This window comes from Corylus avellana, chromosome 6 (assembly GCF_965113065.1).
Source record: "Corylus avellana chromosome 6, dhCorAvel1.hap1.2, whole genome shotgun sequence".
NCBI classification, from domain to species: domain Eukaryota; kingdom Viridiplantae; phylum Streptophyta; class Magnoliopsida; order Fagales; family Betulaceae; genus Corylus; species Corylus avellana.
Window position 1 is genome coordinate 8228428 of NC_142495.1, and position 21858 is coordinate 8250285.

The window sequence follows — 21858 nt, forward strand, 5'->3', positions numbered from 1 at the left end:
CTAACGTGAAATCAAAAAAAAAAAAAAAAAAAAAATTGACGGAAATTTATTCCGTTTAATTTTTTTTTTTTTTTTCCTACCCAAAACATCTTCTCTCTGTTTTCTAATAATACCCAAAATGTACCAAATCTTCTTCTTTCTTCTTCTTCTTTGGAGTGCCAACGAGAATGAAGGCTCTCTCCTCCCCCAATCCCATATAGCTTTAAGCAACTATTAAAGATAAGAACAAAACAAAAGGTTACCTCCTCCACCCCCCAAAAACCCAGTATCCCTTTTAACCAATTCTCAGGCTAATGATACTTTGTGAGTATGATAATAAAGCTAAAAAGAAAATAAAAAATTTAAAAACTTGGCCTCCTCCTCAGCTACCGAAGATAGAATTTCCTTTAGATTATCAAGAAGAGATTAAGATTGAGATTGATTGACCGAAACGAGGAATAATACCAAATCCTACCCCCTAAAAATCAAATCTTGCTCATCATATATCAAAATTACACGAAATGATTATCATTCATAAATTAAACAGAATAAAAAGAAAGGACAATTGGAAGAAAAAGAAGAAGTAGAAGAACTTTGCTAGGGATGGGATGCAAGAAAATGGAGTGCCGGTTTTGGGTAGAAAAAGCAAACAAAACGGTCTATTTTGGGTATGGTGAGAAAATAGAGAGAGAAGAAGTTTTGGATAGAAAAAAAAAAAAATAACGAGAGTTAAAACGGAATAAATTTCCATCAATTTTTTTTTTTTTTTGATTTCACGGGGTTAAAAAACCCTTAGGCAATCTCAACCTTTCAACCTAGTTTACCGCCTGGAAGTCTTGCCCTATTACGTTTAATCACTTTAATATGTATATAAAATAATATTATATGTTATAGTTGAATTAGATGAACTAAACGATAGGATGTAGAAACAAAATAGAAAAAAATTTCATTGCATTATCAATCAAAAATAATAAGAGACCGGTTCAAAAGAACTTAAGTTGCATGGGTTTAGTCGTTTAATAAAAAATAATAAAAAACTGGTTTTTTAAGAGGCATAAAGATTATTAATCAAAAATTTCATTGCATTATTTTTTTTTTTTTTTTAATATATAATTGTATATTAATTATTAATTGTATATATTGTATATTAATTATTAATTGTATATATGATTAGCATCTTACGAGCAATTATATCTTCAATGTCCAAACCAAAGTGTAAAATCACAACGATCATCTTGGGACTTATTTTTTCTTAATGTCCATTAGTTTATAAAATCGTTAATTGTTCGATATAACAATTCCGGCTCTTTTCTCTTCTTCTATAACCATGCTCCCAGGGTTCATCTTCCCGAGGATGGTTTCCCGGCCTCCTCCATCCTTGCGCGAGTGGTTCCGTGGACGGTATTCCCGAGTACGGTTGTCCCAGTCATGCCTTGGTTGATCCCTCCAACCCCCCAAGAATTGACTCAACTTTCCATCCTTGATGAACTTCTCTATTAATAGCCTTAGTGCTATGCATCCTTCTGTGTAGTGGCCTCCAGCTTCGTGAAACTCACAATAATTATTGCTATATTTCTCGGGTGGATTACCTATTATTTTTGGTGGTCTGATGAACTTTGGATCTTTGATATTTGCCTAAGACCTATTCACCTATGAGATTTTTTGTTTATTTGTATGATTTACCATGATTTTCAGATATTTTCTTAAAATACTTTTTATGCTTTTGAAAGTAAAAGAAGGCAAAATTTTGTTTGATTATTATACAAAAAAAAAAAGAATTTCGAAATACCTAAGAGATAATTAAGATTGAATATAATGTGAGATGATTATTTGATTGCATTGTTGACTGAAATATCTTTTATTATTTTGCTATGTACTTTTTTTAAGGCTCATAAGTATATGGGTTTTTATAATTTGTATGAAATATAATAGGTATAAGATGAATAATATTAATTCTTATTAACTTTTTATTAATGCTTTGATAATCACAATCCACGTTTTCTTTTCGTTATTTTTTTTTTCTTTTATATTTTTCATTTTAAACTATACATATGGGAACAAAGATTTTAACGTGTTTTAATTTATATGGATTAAACTAATTAAAGTTAAATGCCTTATGATAGTAAAATTTTATGCTACTTATACATTTATCCAATGTTTTGTGTATGATTGTGTGTTATTATCTTGAGTAGTATATTGGTGTATAACCTTTAGTATGTCTTTATATTTAAAAAGGTGTAATTTTTTTATTTTTTTTACAACCTATAATAAAAAGTTCGATAGAGATATGTTTAAATTTTTAAATTAAATTATAACAAAAAATCTCGCGCATATTTTTTTCTACAACCAAAGTACTTTTTCGAATGTTCATAATTTTGAGTTTTATTTGTATTGAAATCTAATAAGTATTACACCAACAATATTATAGATTCTTTCTAATTTTATATTAATGTTTTGATTAAGCAAAATTCAAGTTTTTCTCTTGCAATTATGAAAAGTAAATTTCATAATACTTATGAAAAGTACGATTATAATATTTTTAAATTTTATAATTCATTTGTAATAAAAAATCCTGCCCATTGCGCGGGTTATAAGCTAGTTAAAAATAGTATTGAAAATACAGTACAGGTTGTGGTAACATTCTTTTGAGGACATTTAGATCCCTCCAATCTGTGATTTATTACTATTAGTTTTTCTTCTTCCCTTTCTAAGACGGACATATTGGTGAATACCCTGGACCCCCAAAATAGAAATTGGTTCCATAGCCTCCATTCTTATTGTTGGAAACACTTATACTATAGCATGAAGGTTTTGTTGCATATGCTACCAGTCCTTGATCAGGGTCATTGAATTTTCCTGTGTAATCCATATATTGAATATTGCGAAAATAACTTGCTCTTCCATAGCCTTCACTCGGAAAATGTCCACTTCCCATTTGAGTTGATGTATGATGTCCCCCTTCCCCTTTGTTGTAAATCTCTCCACCCCAGCTAATTCCGGTAGCACTACTAGCCAAGTATGTGTAGATTAAGTGAGGCCAATATCCAAGTACTTGATCTTGCACTTGTAGCCACCAATGTCCCTTATTCTGAATCATATAAGTTAGGGAATTTAGTGAGCAATATGTAGAGAATTTACAACAAAAATGTCAAGAATCCCAATCCTTGCATAGTACCTTGTATATTGTTATCCCTATCTCATATTGCTTTGAGTTGTAGCTTGAGACTGGCTTAATGGGAGAACCAATTGCAAATCTACGGTTTACTTGCACGAAACCAGGACAATCAAGATTGTAGCACCCAGTTCTTTGGTACCCATCACGCTTAAAACCACATATATAGCTTGATTAGTGGTTTGACAAACATACATGCAATATGTAATAGTGTTTTGATGGGGATTCCTACTGCAAAATTTTTTTTTTTTTTGTTTTTTGTTTTTGTTTTTTTTTTTTCAAAAAAAAAAGGCGACAGTGCTCCCCAAAAAGTAGCTGGAAATGAGTAAAATAAGTGATCCGGCCCAAAGGGCTAACTGAGGCTGTCGTAAAAGGCGGTAAGTGTATGCAGGGTTCCATAAACAGAACAAGCTTCCGAATAGCAGGTATAAGATGGGGCATGACTATCTTGAAATCCTTAAACCCTACCCGGATCCTCAATGTGAGGGACACAAACAGGGATATGACATTCAAAATACCTTTCAACCATGCCCAAACCCTTAAGTGGCAACAAACGACCAGTCCAATATATGCAAATTTAAGTTATATCATGGAAGGAATTGAAATTATCCAACTTACAGTCCAGTATATGAAGAACCTGGTTTGCTTGTCACGTGAATTAACCTGAAGCCATGAAATTATTGATCAGAAACTATCCTCCAAATGCTTCATTTATATGTTACATTTTTGCTTTGAATTTCATTATGATATCAATTTTCTCCCCCACTTTTGAAATCCAAAAGTTTCTAATTGCTTGAACATTCAAATTAACATGCAAAATCAGAAGCAATTGCTAATCTTAATGATGTTTTTATCGATCAAACTTACCAGCCATCCAGCTTCAATGGTGTTTATTAGGTTCTTAGGACCAGATGCAAGCCATATTTGAGCAATGCTAATTTCCCCAGTATATGTTGCAGGGTTCCATACGTTAATTGATGCATGTGCTCCATAGTAATTACCACCACGTAGATCAACTACAGCGTACTAATTTGAAAAATAATTCATATGAATGAGTTACACATCAATATGGTAAGCCTCTCTTGGTAAAAATTTAGTACCCTTAGCATTTTTCTAATTCATATGTAAAAAGGAGAAAAAATATATGTATATGATATACCTCGTGACCACGATTATAATCATAATCAAGGCTGATATTAAACTTTTTCCGATGTGCAACTGGGGGTATAGCACGATGTACATCATATTCATCTTCTCGAGTTTGTCTAATTGGGATTGTTCCTTCAGGGCATTCTCCATTCTCAAGCCAACCTTGAGACAACTCGACATTGTTGAATGCTCTACTTGTTACATTTGGAATGGAACTGGGTTCCATCTTATTAACCATAAACAAATTACTATAATTAGTCTTAGTCTTCAATTGACCAAATAAAAAGCCAAAGCCACAATTTCTTACATGTATCATATTAAATAGATTTTGATCTCGAAAATGATGCATTTGAAAGGATAGGAAAATTATTAACTTGTTTAGCTTCCTATCACAACATCATCAAGATCCATCTTTCTTTTAGTTTATATAAGCAACAAGTAATCTTATAAACTAAATTTTTATATCTCATAAATAACATGTGGTAGTGCGAACCAACCCATATTTTTTCTATTTATTATTATTATTTTTTCAACAGGGATTGATTCAAAAGTTGGTTATGATTGCCATGTCAACATTGTGAGATAGTTGTGGGATAAAATGTGGTTTATCGCATTACCTTTTAGCAAGATTCAAGCATAGTATTACCTTTTAGCAAGATTCAAGCATATATAGGTCTCTTGTGCAATGACAAAAAAACCTAGTTATTGAGTTAACTGACATCCATGGGCAGTAAAGCGCTTTGTTTTCCATTTTTGTTTTGTTTGTTTTATTTTTGTTTTAACACCCCCATCCCGAAAGAAGAAAAATTGTAAAAAATAGAAACTTTTTGGGTATAAATTTTAACTATATTTTCAATTATACAAATTGTTTAAGCAAGAGAACGACTGAGACAATAATAAAGCAACTACATAGCACTATAAAACATCAACTAGGGTTAGGAGAAACAATAAAGAAACCTGTATAGTATGATTCTTGAGTAATGGATGGTTGAATGCAGGTTGTTGATAGATATCAACACAGTTTATTACGTCACCATCCTTACCCTGCAAAGATTTTAATAGTTACTAGACCATGAATAAGCAAGCCTGAATATATATAGCCATAGAAAAGAAAAAGAAAACGAAGAGAGGAATAGATTTTCTAGAATCAAAATAAAAATTAAAAATTAAAAAAGATGTAATATATTCATTATGACCTTAATAGTTTTGACAGTTCCATTATGCTTAACTAACTCTTTGCTCTCCTTGCTCTCAATCCTTCTTCCACCAACAAATCTATCACTCAGGACAAAAGATAGGGCTAGCAAGAAAAATATGCATCTTCTAATTACTTTTGTATTTGCCATTGAAAAACAAAGTTGCAAACTTCTCTTATATTTTTTGAATACTTCTATTTTGTCAAGGATATGTTTGAAACATCATCTCATGCTAGCAAAACAAAAGAGGATTCAAATCAAGAAAAGCACACTACTCAACAAGCCAAAGATGAGTTTAATGTATAGTTTAATTGTCATATGTAAACAGCTTTCACAAAGACATATATTTATACTCTATACATCAATGTCCTGTGTAACTGAATATTCTATAAATACAAAGCCTTTATCTAAGTTAAGGTAAGGCAGCTGTCACAAACCATTATGAGTTCAACACTTTAAAGAAACCAATGAAATGCAAACCACAGTTACAGCTTAACTCATACTTAACAATAACATAGCAAATTTTTTTTTTTTTTTTATTTGTTATTTGTTATTTTATTTTTTATTTTTTATTTTACAACAAACAGTCAAATAAAAACAAACAAACAGACAGAGTGTCTTTCCATACCCCCAAACTTGAATTATACTTTGTCCTCAATGTGTAGTATAGAAATACATTACCCGCAGTAAGGAAACAACTGAGTGTGAAAAAGGCTAGGGCGTCCCCCAAACATAAACACCAAAACACCTATCAACAAAACCAATAGCAATATTTTCTCATAGAAACAAACATCAAACAATTAATTGCTATTAGAAACAAAAATAAAATGACAAGAATAAAATGAAAAAGGAAAAAGAAATAAAAAAATGAAGTGCGAAAAATAAAATAAAAAAAAAATTAAAAATTACCGTACTTTCCCCGATTACTTGGATGTCCAACCAATTCCTTCCACCCTTTCTTCTTTAAAATTTGATAGCACTCTAGAAGGATGTTTTACCATCTTAGGTAGGCAATTTGCTTGCTTTGAAGGATTTTCTTAGGAAAATGATTCCCAAATTTGTGCGCTTGTGTGCATAAGTCCTTGAAGATCTTGACATAATATGGCTCTTTGAGGCATTGAAGTGCTGAAGCTTTGGGTTCATGATGTGTCTCAAGAGAGACTATGAAGAAGGAAGGAGCTTCAGTACTCACTTTCTTGTCCTTGGACTATCTGCTGGGGACTCAATTTGCTATGGGTGCTCAACTTGCTCCTCTTTTTCTTCCTCCTCATGGTTATCCATAATTTCCTCACTCCCAAGTGTGGTGGAAAAATAAGCTTTGACATGCTCATGATAAGAATTACTAGCATCATCATCATCAATCATGTAGTATCTATGAATGGACACTTTCTTGCATAGTGATAAGGATTAAAACAATATGAAGATGACTTATGTGGTGCATAAGTGTGAGGAAACTGGGCATGGGCAAGCCTAGCTGCCATGAGTTGGTTTGCTCTACCAGCAAGGTCATCGATGTGAGCAGTTGGAAAATGTTCCCCACCACAAGTGGAATCAGGTTGCACCAAATCAGCAAAATGGTTGCTTCAGTCTGAGTTGTAAAAACAATTGCTAATATGATGATAAGGATTGGAGCAGCGTGAACATGGTCCATGTGGGTAAAAATTGTGAGGGTAGTTGGTAGGAGCTAGTGTCCTACAACTAGGAGAAGCATGTTGTATAGAAAAATTATTAAAATTATCAAACAGAAAATTCATGCTTCACTCTCACTCTTTAGCATGCACATATCTCACATGAAACACAAACAATTTTTTTTTTTAAATAAAATAAAATAAACAAAAACAAAAATTATGAAATCAAAAATTATTACTAACAAAGAAGCATAAAACTAAAAAAAAAATACCAAAACCTAAAATTGAAAAACTCACAAAAGCTTCCAAAATAAATTTTGGCAAAATTCAGCTACTGCCAGTCTGTTGGGGCTGCCCACAGCATTGGTGCACTCGAGTGCAAGCTAGATGGGATCGAGCGCAGGCACACTGTTTAGTCAGTGGTGCTGCCTTGAGCGCTGGTGCGCTCGAGTTGACGAAGTTGTTGAGCACAAGTGCGCTCAACTGGGCTAGATGCTGCCTTGGCTGCGAGTGCGCTCCAGCGTACTAGGTGTGTGCTCCATTGCACTTACATTGGTATGCGGAAGGTGCTGTTTGTTGTGCATTGGTCTGTGGACTGGTTCTCCATATGGCACGAGTGCGCTCGAGCGTGCTGCACTTGCACTTGATCGCACTCGAGTTAGTGTACGGACGAAGGTCAGTCAGAAGCTGCAAAACAAGCCAAAAAGAAAAAAGAAAAAAAGAAACTCTATTTTTTATTTTTTATATAGCAACAAGAATAATAAAAAAAAAAATCAAATTGCAAAATTAAAATCCTAACTATAACTAGTAGAAAGATAAAATTAATTTAGAAATAAATTGTTTTAAAAAATCAAACAATTCCCCGGCAACGGTGCCAAAAACTTGTTGTGAAAATTTTAATGTACTCGCAAGTGCACAAATTGTTTGCAGTTAATGGATTGCAAGTGTGAGGTCAATCTCATAGGAAATTCTGTTTTTGAAGAACAAATTATATCTAAACTAATTAAATCCTAACCTAGTTCCAAAATAGATTTGATTTTTTGTTTGCAATAAAAAGAAAACATAAACTAAATAAAAGTTAAATAAATCAAGAGATAAAGTACTAAGGTTTTGGAATCCACACTCACCAAATCATAGCAACATGTTCCATGTTCATCCATATTATCCAAAGTTCTCATAATAAAATCATAGGTTTGTATTACTTTCGCTTCAAAGAGTTAATCAAAATCATTCCATGTATCTATTCCTTTACACAAATCACAAAAGAAATCCACTTTAAATCAAATCATCAAGTGTATCTGTAAATCACAAAAGATATCCAATTTAAATCAAAACATCATTTGTATCCGTAGAATAAATCACAAGGGATATCCAAATGTTTTATAAATAAAAAATCAAGCAATCAATTATGTGAAATTATCTCAAATCATCAAATGTATCCTTGAATCACACAAGATATCTAAGAATCACTCAACAAATTGATTAGAAGTAAAACAATTGAAATGTTAAAACTCAATAAAATTGGATAATATTAACTTACATGAAAACAATGTTGTGCTTCATTGATGAGGCTTCATCCTCAACCTTAGTTTAGAATTTAGTTACACATGATTATGAAAAATAAAACCTAAACTTAAAGAAAAACTAAACTAAATGGGAGAAAAATGGTGGAATTTCGTTCTCTACAGCCCCCCTAGCCTCCTCTGATGTCTCTTCTATTTATAGAGCCATTTTTAGGGTTTTCTAGGGCTTTTTGCCTTCAAAACGACACTGGGCTTTGAAGCTATGAAATCTGATGAGTGAACTGTCTGGACAGGCCTTTTCTGTGTCCGAACACATTTGCTTCTCCCGAGTGTACTCGAGTGCGTGATCAGTGCGTTTGAGCGCACGCCTGTCCAGACAGGCGTTTCCATTGTCTGAATAGGTGCTGCTTTTCCCTTAATGAACTTTGTTCAAAACTCTGCATTTCTCATCTTAAATCAGCAGTTTTCCTTTAGCTACCTACAAAACATTAAAAAAACAAAACTAACCCAAAACATCAGATTAAAACATAGCTAAAAGATTAACAAATATAAATTAAAGGGTTCAAATATGCAATATTTGGCACTCATCAATACATGCTATAATCATGAGAATCAATGATAGTTCAACTATATGGTCTACTCGAGATATTCCTCATTCTCAGCAGGTTTGGCGCTTTCCCGAGGGACCTCTAATACAATGTCGATGCCTCAATCATTGTACGCTACTGTGCATAACACTAGCAGCCAAACCGAGTCCAACCTTGGGTGCCCACGCTATTAATGATGTACGTCTTATAGTGACTCCCCCGTTAAGGCTGCGCCGGTTATGAAATAACCATTGGATCTAAGACCCATATAACACACACATTTGACCATAGAGTTAACATGTGTAGTAAGCCCATGGCCATTATCCCGCATGTACCAGTGTATCATGTCATACGATGCAATTAGTCTTGTTCGTATTTTACATGCATGCTTTTACAAGTCTAATCATTCCATTATCTTGTCATGTAGCAAATTTTTACAAATGATAGAGTTCATGATGTAGCAAAATGTATTTAATGAGAGCTGTAAACATGCATGTTTAATACACAAAATAGTAGTGTAATGCAGAAAAAGAAATGGCTAGCATTATGTGAGTTCGTACTCATCCGGGTCGTATAAATCCACCAAGGGGTTCAAGTTCTCCAAATCTGTGGAAAACCTAACATTAGTCCTAAGTCCAAATTAAAATGAACCTAGAATGTAAAAACAAGAGCTATTGAACAAACCTCTCTTAGAACACAAGGAAAAACTTCACTCAAGCACTTAGAATTTTTCTCTCAATTTCATGCTTCTGCCCTTTGTTTTCCTTGATCCAAATGAGCAACATGAGTGCTCAATTTATAGGCAACAATGGGGTGCCACTTCAGCATGCATTTAATGTTGTTTGGGCCGTTCGGACGGACTTTGTCGGTGCAATGGCCTAGTGACACATGGACAACATCTTGACAATTTCGGCAAGCTTTTAATGTACGGTGCTGACTTTTGACCACAAGCCATCCAAACAGGTTGGGAGGCCATTTGAATGGGCTAGCATTTATGGCATTGATCCTTGATTCTCGAGAAGCATTAAATTTGTCAGGGAAAATTCAACGCAGCTTTGACCTGAGTTTGTCCGAACGGGCATAGGGTTCATGTAGACGGCCTAGTATTAAATGCTGCAGCGTCATGTCTCCCAAAGAGCATTCAATGTGACGGCTAACTATTTCTCACATGGTTTGATAATTTCAGGATGGAAGCTTCCTCCGTTCGGACGCCCTAGTCTCCATCTGGATGTCCTGCAATAACTGCATCGAAAACTGCATTAAATGTATCGGGCAATTTTTCAATGTTGTTAACTTCATCGGCAGCTTCCTCGAAGCTTCGTCTGTCTAGACACCCATGTGTTCGTCTGGACGGTCATGGACGGCCTTCCCCTAATTGTTCCAAAGTGTCTCTGAATTCAAAAATTCTGACCACTCTTGATCAATAGCTTCGATTGATGAGCGTTTGTGGTCCGATTGAACTGAAACTTTGCAAAGATGTTCATGACACGTGAATCCTTAATATGAATTGTGAAGATGGGATTCTGAGCGTTCTTTATCAGTGTTTCAGCCTGTGGATAGCAGCCTCTGGTGGAGGGCAAACGGAGAACACTAACCTCTCCTTTAAGTGTTGCAAAGTGCTCCTACTACACCTAGAGTTGCCAAATTACATGTGGAATGCAATTACAATGTTTTGATCACCGAAATATGCCAGATACATATTTGACAAAAATATCTAATAGTTCATGTACTATTTACCCAAGCAGTTTTAGGGTTGCATTTTACACTCGGGCAATATCCACTAGTCAACCAAAAGTCAACGAATGTTCGGCCAGTCCCCACACGAGTGTTCGTGTATTGTTTGAAGGCGAACATTCGCATGGTCCCTCACATGAATGTTTAGCTAGAAAGTCTGAAGTTCCCAAAAATGCCCCTCCAACTGTTCCAAGCGACTTAAAGTCCAATTAAGCCTTTAACCAAGCTACCTAAGCCTAGTTAATTATTTGGGTCACTACAGTATTCTATTAGACTAGGGACTCTTATAGTATATATATAGGGAACGCTAAGCACGAATTCTATATAGATTCTATGTAAGAATCAAGTGTGATAAGAGAACTTTTGAGATATAGAACATTAGGGTGTTCTTTATTAGAGTAAAAGGTTGTGTCTTCATCATAGATAAAAAATAACCGAAGCCTATCGAGATTCTAGTAAAGGAGATCACATAGAATAAATATTCCAGAGGTTTTGGGAGAACTATGACGGTAGTGTGCAAGTGGCTCTCTTTTCTAGTACATGGGATTGCCTATTTCTTGTTTTTTCTATAGTGAATTGATTTTCTAGGATTGGCTGCCTCGGAGTAGTTTTACTTTTGAAGAGTTCTTTTAAAAGTTTTCACTTCTTAACTAAATATTTGTGTCTCATTGATTTACTACAATTATATATGTATTGAGTAAATGCTTACATTGAGGGGGAGAAGTAAATTTTCTTTATCATGATCTTGCATTTCATTCATTATGCATTTTGCCGTTTCGATCTTGTTTGTGTTGTTCTCTGACTTTCCTTAAGTTTATTGGTTGACTAATTGTCACACTCTTTGCCATTTCATGACAATAAAGGGGGAGAGAAAGTTTAGAGAGTTTGACTAGGGGAATAGATAGAACACCATAAATGGTTTTGATATTGATATACTTGTTGCATCTAAGATTGATATTTTGTATTCTAACAAATTTGGTGAGCTATTCATGATTATATTCTATTCAGATCTGTTATATTATTTGTTACATTGGGTATTCTAGTTCCACATATGTTTGATATCTTTTTAAAATAATGACTAGCATCGTGCTCTACCTCTAATTGCTAAATAATCAAAACAACGAACTACATATACAACAAATTAAATCAAGCATAGTGGAATATAAACAATCATTATAATCACAACACAAGATTTGTTTACGAAGTGGAAAACCCTTTGAACACATCAAAGGTAAAAATCACTACGGGGCAGCCAAACCCATAAAATCACTATATGAAGATTCAGAGTTACAGACTAGACAATACTCACAACCTTGAGGACCTCTAGACTTAGTAAGAATAACAAGCATCTTAGCTTGTCTCCATCTTTACTATCTTCACAGAGTGCATTTTCTCACCAACCCTTCAATAGACTTCCTTCTTCAAACTCACGAACTCACGATCTTTTTATCAACAAGCGAACAAGGCAACATGCCAACAATCAAGAGCAAAGGATAGTCCAAGGTTATATCACGTCCTCTCTTGAACAAAACTCCCGAGACACCGCGCCCGAAGAGAAACTATTGAGACTTTAGTGAAAAGTGCTTTCAGAGAATAAAATCCAAAGTCTGCTTTGAACAGTGACAGGAAAATCCTATTATAATAGAGACGTTTTACTCTTCACGTCCTAACGGAATACATTTCTCGTTATGACAGGAAGAACAAATCCGTAGATTTGAGAATTCCACGTTCTAACGAGAAAGCTACTCCATTATAACTGGAAGGATAAAAGTCTCATTTTCATCACATGTCCCGTTTTAATGTGCCACCTGACGAGAAAACAGAGAGCCCAACATCGGTCCCGTTACATGTCCTATATTGACGAGAAAAACAGTAGCTTCAGCTTCACTCTTGTCACATCCTCGTCCTGGCGCAACTCTTGACGAGAAAACAGTAGCTCCCCGTTACATGTTCCATCTTGACGCAGTTCCTATCGAGAAAATAGTAGCTCCTCGTTACATGTCTCGTTTTGACGGCACTCCTGACGAGGAAACAGTAACTCCCCATTATATATCTCGTTATAATAGGAAAACAGAGACTTCACCAAAAACAGCTTGAAGACATCAGAGCTATTTCCTTAAAGTTTTAAACACAAAAAACGTTACAAGAGATTTCATTGAATTAGGCCAACCTAAAACCTAACATTTTTTTGAGTGTTTCAAGAAATAAGATTTATCTATTTTGATGTAACTTGTGAATTTGGTCACAAAATTGCCAAAAGGGGAGTTTATTAAATTTTTAATTGCCAAATTCAGTGATAAAATATGCCCATCTACAATGCCGTCTCAAGCATGTTCGGACGAGACATCATTTCTAGATTCACAGAAACGCTCGTTTGAAATCTCATCCGCACCTCGTCCGAACAAGGCCCTCACAAAGACGCTCGTCTAGACCTTGTTGAAACAAGACACCCTTATAGGGAGTCTCTTTTGAATTCTCACCTATATAGCGTTTGGGTATTCTGCACTAGGAAACCTAGTTGCGTCTGAACAAGAAAGGACCACGTCGAACGCCGACTAAGTTTTGTAGTTTTTCTTCACAATTTGTATTCTATTAGACTAAGGAATCTTGTACTCTATATATAGGGAACTACTAAGCATGAATTCTATATAGATTCTATGTGAGAATCATGTGTGCTAAGAGAGCTTTTCAGATATAGAGTGTTAGGATTATTCTCTCTTCGAGTAAAAGGTTGTATCCTCATCTCATGGCAAAAATAACTGAAGCCTACCGGAGTTCCAATAAAGATCACATAGAAGAAATGTTCAAGAGGTTTTAGGAGAATTACTGTGGTGGCAGTCAAGTGGTCATTTGCCTAGTATTGTAACACCCTTCCCCACTAACACACAATATTGTCCGTTTTTAATTCCCTTAAACGAGACTTCCCAAGAGTTCACCCATCTTGGTACTATTCCTGCATATGCTCGCTTAACTGCGAAGTTTTGAGTGGATCATGATCATCAAGGCTTTAAACCGCATTGTTTTCATGAAGGGGTTAAGTATACATATAAGCACATCTCCATTTCCATACAAAGGTAATGTGGGATGCCACAAGCACCCCTCTTGGGACCCATCATCCCTACTAGCGACCTTCATGGGATTAGCCCATTCTTGACATCCCAACGAGTGCCCACTAGCGACCTTCATGGACTTGTACATGATCCCCCCATCTCAGGCTGGACAATGGCTATGATACCATTTGTTTAACACAATATTGTCTGCTTTTGGCTCCCCTAAACCAAATTTTCCGAGATGTAACCCATCTTGGTACTACTCTTGTATAAGCTTGCGTAACTAAGGAGTTCTAATAGGATCATGATCATCATGACTTTAAAACGCATTGTTGTCATGAAGGGTGTAAGTATACATATAAGCACATGTTCATCTCCATACCCAAGGAATAGAGGAAACCACAAGTATACGAGATTTTTAGTTGCAAAGGTTTTGTAAGTATTGACATTGTGTATTTTCTTGTTTTCCCATTATAAAATGATTTATTGGATTTGGCTACCTTGTAGTGATTTTACTTTTGAAGCATTCTTCAAAAGGTTTCAACTTCATAACCAAATATTTGTGTCTCATTGATCTACTGCATATATATATTTGGTGAATGCTTGCATGATTATTAATTTTTAATTCTACATATTGTTGCTAAACACCTATTCAATCCCCTTCTAGGTGTAGATTGGAGTCCATTAGGTTTTTTAGTAGTGTTTGTACGAGAATCTTCCCTTGTAAGAGTATGAAATAAAATCATTTGTAACAAAAACGATATTAACAATCGCAATTTGAAAAAATAAAATAAAACAATTCATGGTCACATTAATTTTTCGTCCAACATTTGTATAATCTTTAGCTAGTTGATCTTAAACATTTTGGTATCACTATAGCACAGAGAGTTTGTTTGTTTATTTTATTTTTTTATTTCCTTTTTAAATGTTTGTGGACTTTGATCAGCTCTATTTGACATTTAAGGATTGACTGAATTGACATTTCAAATTATCAACTTCATTTTTTGCCTCTTATGGAATGATCGAATTTCAACTTATTAAGGATATTATTGAAAATAAAAAAAAATAGTGGATGATAAAGGTTGTGGTGATGTCTTTTTGATCCTTCCAATATGTGATTTATTATTACTAATACTATCAATTTTTCGTCTTCCCTTTCTAAGGGGATATTTCTGAATAACCAGGATCCCCCAAATAAAAATGGGTTCCAAAGCCTACATTCTTATGTTTTACAACACTTAAACTATAGCACAAAGTTTTTGTTTCATTTGTTACCAAACCTTTATGAGCGTCATTGAATTTTTCACTGCCATCCATGTATTGAACATTGCAAAAATAACTTGCTTTCCAAAAGCCTTCACTCGCAAAATGTCCACTCCCTATTTGAGTTGATGTGTGATGACCCTTTTCTCCTGAGTTGACAATCTCTCCACCCCAACTAGGGCTATAACTGAGCCGACACACTTGACAGCTTGCTCGATACCCACTCGGTTAAGCTTGACCCGAACTTGAGCTTGACATTGTACAAGCTCACTCGCTATTGTTGAAACTCGCTCAATTAGTTAGTGATACATATTCTGCTTGCTCAATTAAACTCGACGGGGCTTGTGAGTTCGAGTTGTTGAAGTCGTGAATCGCCTGACTCATTTAGAACTCGAATGAAAACTTATTACACTTGATCCTTTTATTCATAGTTTCATACAATCATATCATATACAATGTCAATGTGATTGGAATAATTGCAAATGAACTGATTAGCATTATAATCAAGAATAACAATGTATGTCATGTCATATAATCACAAATTAAGTATTGTCATTTGAATTGATATCATAAGATTATATGATGATATGTATTATCATTATACTTTATATCAAATGATCATACGATTGTGATCATATGATCTAAGTTTTATATGATAATATGATCTAAGTATTATTATATAATCATATGATATAGTATAATAAATTCAATGATATTAAATGTTAAGTGATGCATATAACACAATATATCTTATTATATAATGTAATGACAATATGATTCATTGAATAGTATATAACTCCTAGTTCCAAAATTGTTGAATTTTGTGAGGCATTTGTGTTGTTACAACTAGAGTGATGATGTATAGGTGATATTGAAGAAAAAAAAGGGTTGACTCAGTGCACTGAAGAATATGAACAAGTCAATTGGTTTTCAAATGTATGAATTTCCTTCCAATGTGCTTTGATATATTGAATGGTGATGCCCTAATCATGGGACGCACTCGATTGGGCAGAATTGTGAGTGCAGCTGTATTGGAGAAGTTGAACTTGATTAGGAAGAAGTTCCCAATGAAGATATTTCTGTTTCTTTTGGGTTTCTACACAGCAAATGCATTGGCAACAATCCTTGGGTAGACTGGGGATTGGGATGTACTAGTTGCAAGTGTTGTTGTTGCTGCCATTGGGGGATTGTGATGCTTATGTACAGAAAGCCTCCTCCTCTGTCTACTACTAGGTTGCAGTCTTTTGTTGGGATGATGAATTACTCATAGAGGAGATAATTCATATGCTTGTCCTTGTCTTGTCTTTGTCCCACATCGAAAAAAGAAGCAAACACTCCAACTTCACACTTCTATAAATTAGATGGTCCAATCATTTGTAGGTTAAGTGTTTGCCAACTAATGGGTAGTGAATGGAATCACTAAAATGCCCTTGGTGCTAAACCATTTGAAATTTAAATGGTGAGAAGAAATCAATTTTTTTAACAATAATTGATTCAACTAAGTCAAGATGATTTATTAAAAAAAACATTTTCAGGCCAAGTGGCTCGGTTATTAGCCTAGCTTGAGCTCGCACAAGGTTTTTCCTTAGCAAGTTACTCGAGCTCAAGCCGAATCGAGCTACATGATGGCTTGGCTCAAAATTATTTTTTTGTCGATCCCAAGCTCGATCTCGAGCTATTAAATCTTCCCAACGAGCCAAGCCGAGTTGAGGTTTTCCTAGCTCGGCTCGAGCTTGACCTTGGCTCATTTACTAGTGTTCCAAAATGAGCATGTTCGAGTTTGGCAAAGCTCAACTTAGCTCGGCTCGCTTACAACCTTAAGCCCAGCCCACTTGGGTAGTACTAATTGCTAAATTCGCGAAGAGGGAGCAAGGCCAATATCCAAATACCTAGTCTTGCTTTCATAACCACCGATTTCCCATATTCTAAAGCAAATAAGTTGGAGAAGTTCATTATGAACTATAAAATGAATTTAAAACAAAAATGTCAGGATTCCTTCCCCCACGCACACACACACCAACACACATTTCTTTCAACAGAAAATAGACATGTGCATATTGAATTGTATATGGTTATTCCTATTGAGTATTGGCTCCCCAAGTGCAAATCTACTGTTTACTTGCACAAAACCAAGACAATTGAGATTGTAGCACCTAGTTCTTTGGTATCCATCAACTTTACAACCACATATATAGCTTGATTAGTGATTTGACATATTCATCCTAAGGATTAGCTTGAAAAACTCGAGATTATCTTTTTGTTTGAGAAGCATGCATACAATATATAACAGTGCTGTGATAGGGAAAGAAAGGAGCTAACTTACAATTAAGTATTTGAACAACTTGGCTTCCTTGTAACGTGAAGTAACCTGGACCCATGAAATTATTGGTGAGAAATTATTCTCCAAATACTTGATTCATATGTTACAATTTTTGTTTTGAATTTCATTTTGACATCAATTTTCTCCTCCTCATCTGAAACCCAAAGTTTCTACTTGTTTCAACATTTAGATTTACACTCAAAATCAAAAGAAATTCTTTAACTCAATTAACTTTTATCTTTCTAGGAAGGACTATATTTGGTCAAACTTACCTGCTGATAAGTGCCAAATATTACATATTTGAGCGCCTTAATTTACATCCGTTAATCCTTTAGTCATATTATAGCATAATGTTTTGTGTTAGTTCTGCACTTTTGGTGTTTTGCAGTTGCTAAGGGAAAATTACGGATTTAATGTGAGAAAAGCAATGATGGAAAAAGCCACCTAAGAGTTAAGGATCGAGCCGAGCAGCCTTATGCTCTAACGTATCTGCGCTTGAGCCTAGAAGACAGACGCTCGAGCCCATAAGCGCTTGAGCATGGTCAATCAGTGCTCAAGCACCTGCACCCTAGGAAGGCACCCCACAAGCACGAGTGCGCTCGAGTGTACGCATCAGACAGACTTGCCCAGCGCCGATTTTGGAAAAAAAGAAAAGAAAAGAAAGAAACCCTAAAAAAAAGAGATATAGAAAGAAAAAGAAAGAGAAGAGAGTGGGGACGGCTGGCAGTGAGGGAGAAGAGAAGAGAAGCATGCTGGCTCTCTCTTGGCGACAACACAAGAAGCATTGTTTTTCTCTCTTTAGCTTAATTTTTCCTTCATGTTTAGCATTTTGTTTGTAGGGTTTAGTTTCTTATTTATATGTTACTAAACCCTCAACTAAGGTTGAGGATGAACACCAATGAATATCAACCTTATTTTCATGTAATTTTTATACATTCCGGATTTTTATGTTTCCAATGTTCTACTTCAATTTAATTAGTGGGTTAATTTCATTTAATAGATTGCTTGGATTTTCATTTGTCAAAATATTGGATATTAATTGTGACCCGTTTTACAAATATATTGGATAATTTGGTTCAAATTGGATATCCATTATGCAAACTGATATATTGGATGATTTTGTTTGAATTGGGTATTTATTGTGATTTATGCCATAAATAGATACAGTGAATGATTTAATTTAATATTTACGCAAAGTAGAATGTGCATGGGACTTTTATTGTCCATAACAATCTTGATGGGAATCAAGAGTATTATGTAGAGAATTTCGGTTGTATGGATAACCACGATAATATGTTATTATGATTTGGTGAGTGTGAAATACAAAAACCTTAGTGCTTTGTCAATTGATAAATTTAGTTTGTCTATTTTATGTTCTTTATTTGCTGTTTAAAAATCACCCATCTTGTGGAACTAGGTTAAGATTTAGTTGGTCTAGATAGATTAGGTTTTTATAAATACAATTCCTTGTGAGATCGATCTCGCACTTACAATACTATATTGCAAAACAATTCTTGCACTTGCGAGTAAATTAAAATTTACACAACACCTGCCATCTAGCTTCAAAGATGAAAGCCATATTTGTTCAATGCTAAACTCCCCATCATAGGTTGCAGGGTTCCATACATTAATAAATGCATGTGCTCCATATATAGTAATTGCCACTTATCAGATAAACTTTAGTGTACTAGTTTTAAATATAATTCATATGTAGAAAAAAGAGAAAAAAAAAAAAAGAAAAGAAAGGAAATTGATCAATAAATTAAAGAAACCTAGCTAATTTGAAATTAGTTTAAGGAATTTTAATTAGTCTGTCACAATACATGCAAAAACAATAGTCATTTGATTATTTGATAATATGAAATACCTCATGACCAACATTAAAATCATAATCAAGGCAGATATAAGGTGAAAATTCTAAAAACGACTCCAAACGACACCTATTCAAATGTTTAGGTATTTCACAAAAATTATGCAGAATAAGATCTAACCTAACAGTTAAAATTCAACTAAATACAAATATGAAATAAACATTCAAGAACACAGATATTTGGTTACGAAGAGGAAACCATTTAGAGAACTCTCTAAATGTAAAACTTTTCCGGGGCGGCCAAACCTAGGAAATCAATCCACTATAAGAAGAATAAGGAATACAAGAAGGATTACAAAACCTTTGCAATTGACACTTCCTTGCACACGACAAGCGACCCACTTGACTTCTACCGCAGTAGCCATTTCCAGAACATCTGGCACAATTCTTCTATATGATTTCCTTTTACCGGAACTCCGATAGACTTCTCAACCGTAGATTTATCAAAGGAATAACTAAAACTTTAAGAGATTCAATTTAACGCTCACCACATATGATCTCTCTTAGCACAGCCTCCGACGAACTCTCTGGGGGTGAAAATTCGTACCTCTTTCTTCTATAATAATGTATATATACCCCGACAAAACCCTAGACCTAACTCACTTAAAATCACATTTTTGGGCCTAAAAGGTATGGGGTGTCCGAACAGGTTAATGGGCTGTCCGGACAGGGCTTTGCGGAGCAAAATTTGAGTTTCTGGAAATGTGGTCCGACCCAGGGAAGGCATGTCCGGACATGGGTGAAACAACATTTTGGAAATGTTGTCCAGTCTTGATCGATAGCTCCGATCGATGGGTGTTTGTGGTCCGATTGAGTTGAAATTTTGCAGGGACGTTCATAACACATGAATCTACATTATGAACGGTGGAGATTGGATTCTGAGCATTCTATATCAGTGTTTGAGCCCATGAACAGTAGCCTATACATTTTGGAACTAAATTAAGCTAACACAAGAACTAACATAAGGGTATAGCATGTTGTGCATAATATTCATCCTCTCATGCATGTTTAATTGGGATTGTTCTTTTAGAGCATTGTACATTCTTAAACCAAACTTGAAACAACTATGCAATGTAGAATTCTCCATTTGTTACATTTGGAATGGAACTGGGTTCCATCTTGTTAACCACAAACAAATTGCTATATTGAGTCTTATTGCTCGATTGTTGGAATAAAAAGCCAAACCCAAAATTTCTAACGCATTTCATATTAATGATCAATTTAGATCTCGAAATGATGTGTTTGAAAGGATAAGAATTTTTTTTTTTTTTTTGAAGTAATTACTTAATTCCTATAACAACTTTCCCAAGATATATGTTACATATATATTAATTAAATAATTAAATTTATATTCTTTTTATCTTGAGACAATTTATAATTTAATATGGTATTAAAGCAAATGTCTTAAATTCAAACTTTTACTTTATAATTAACCAATAATTTTAATTAACTATTTCACGTAATGGGAGGTGATTGTTGAAAAGGAGTTTGAACTTTGAAGCCATTGTAGGTAACCCTATTCTTTCACTTAAGCTCAAACCATCCATCTTCCTTTTAGTAAGTATAAGCAAACTTCAATTATAGGCGTTTGTTTTCCATTTTGTTTTTGCATAGATATAACACTATCATATGAAATGACAGCCCACCCAAAAAGAAGAAAAACTCTTAAAATTATAAACATTTTAGCTATACATTTTAAATATATTTGCAATTATACAAATTGTTTAAACATGCGAAGGGCTTAGACAATAACAAAGCAACTACATAGTGTAAAACATTAACGGAGTTAGGAAAAACAATAAAGAAACCTGTATAGTGTGATTCTTGAGTAGTGGATGGTTGTAGGCAGGTTGTTTATAGATATCTACACAGTGTATTAGATCGCCATCCTTACTTTGCAAATATTTTACTAGACCACCGATAAGAAAGCCTGATATTGTCCAAAAATATATAGTGAGGGTAAAGAAAAAGAAGAGAGAAAGAGATTATCTAGAATTATAAAAATAAAAAAAATAAAAAAATAAAAAAGAAAGAAAAAAGAATGATCTAATTTGGGTAACATTACTTATGCGGCGTCTCGTATCGTCTAGGTATGGAAATTAAGATGTGCTTATATGTATACTTATATCTTTCATGACAATGACACTTTTTAAAGCAGTAATGGTCATGAACCCATCAAAACTCCACAGTTAAGCGTGCTTCTACGATAGTAGTACCAGGATGGGTGACCTCTTGGGAAGTCTAGTTTAGGGAGAGCCAAAAGCGGACAATATTGTGTGTCATTGGGGTGGGTGTTACAAGTGGTATCAAAGTCATTGCCCAGCTTGAGATGAGTGGAGCATGCACAAGCTCATGAAGGTGACCAAGATGACCCACTGTGGGTCACT

General features: G+C 34.6%; 1 protein-coding gene across 1 annotated transcript; it reads right to left on the reverse strand.

The window, feature by feature from the left end:
- Positions 1-2686: 2686 nt before the first annotated feature.
- On the reverse strand, positions 2687-5646 carry LOC132187830 (protein neprosin-like). The gene is made up of 7 exons (XM_059602266.2): positions 5497-5646; positions 5258-5344; positions 4311-4526; positions 4019-4177; positions 3770-3814; positions 3155-3301; positions 2687-3067 (listed from the first exon to the last, which is right to left on the reverse strand). The coding sequence occupies exons 1-7, from the start codon at positions 5644-5646 to the stop codon at positions 2687-2689; spliced, it is 1185 nt and encodes a 394-aa protein (XP_059458249.2).
- Between the last annotated feature and the right edge of the window lie 16212 nt (positions 5647-21858).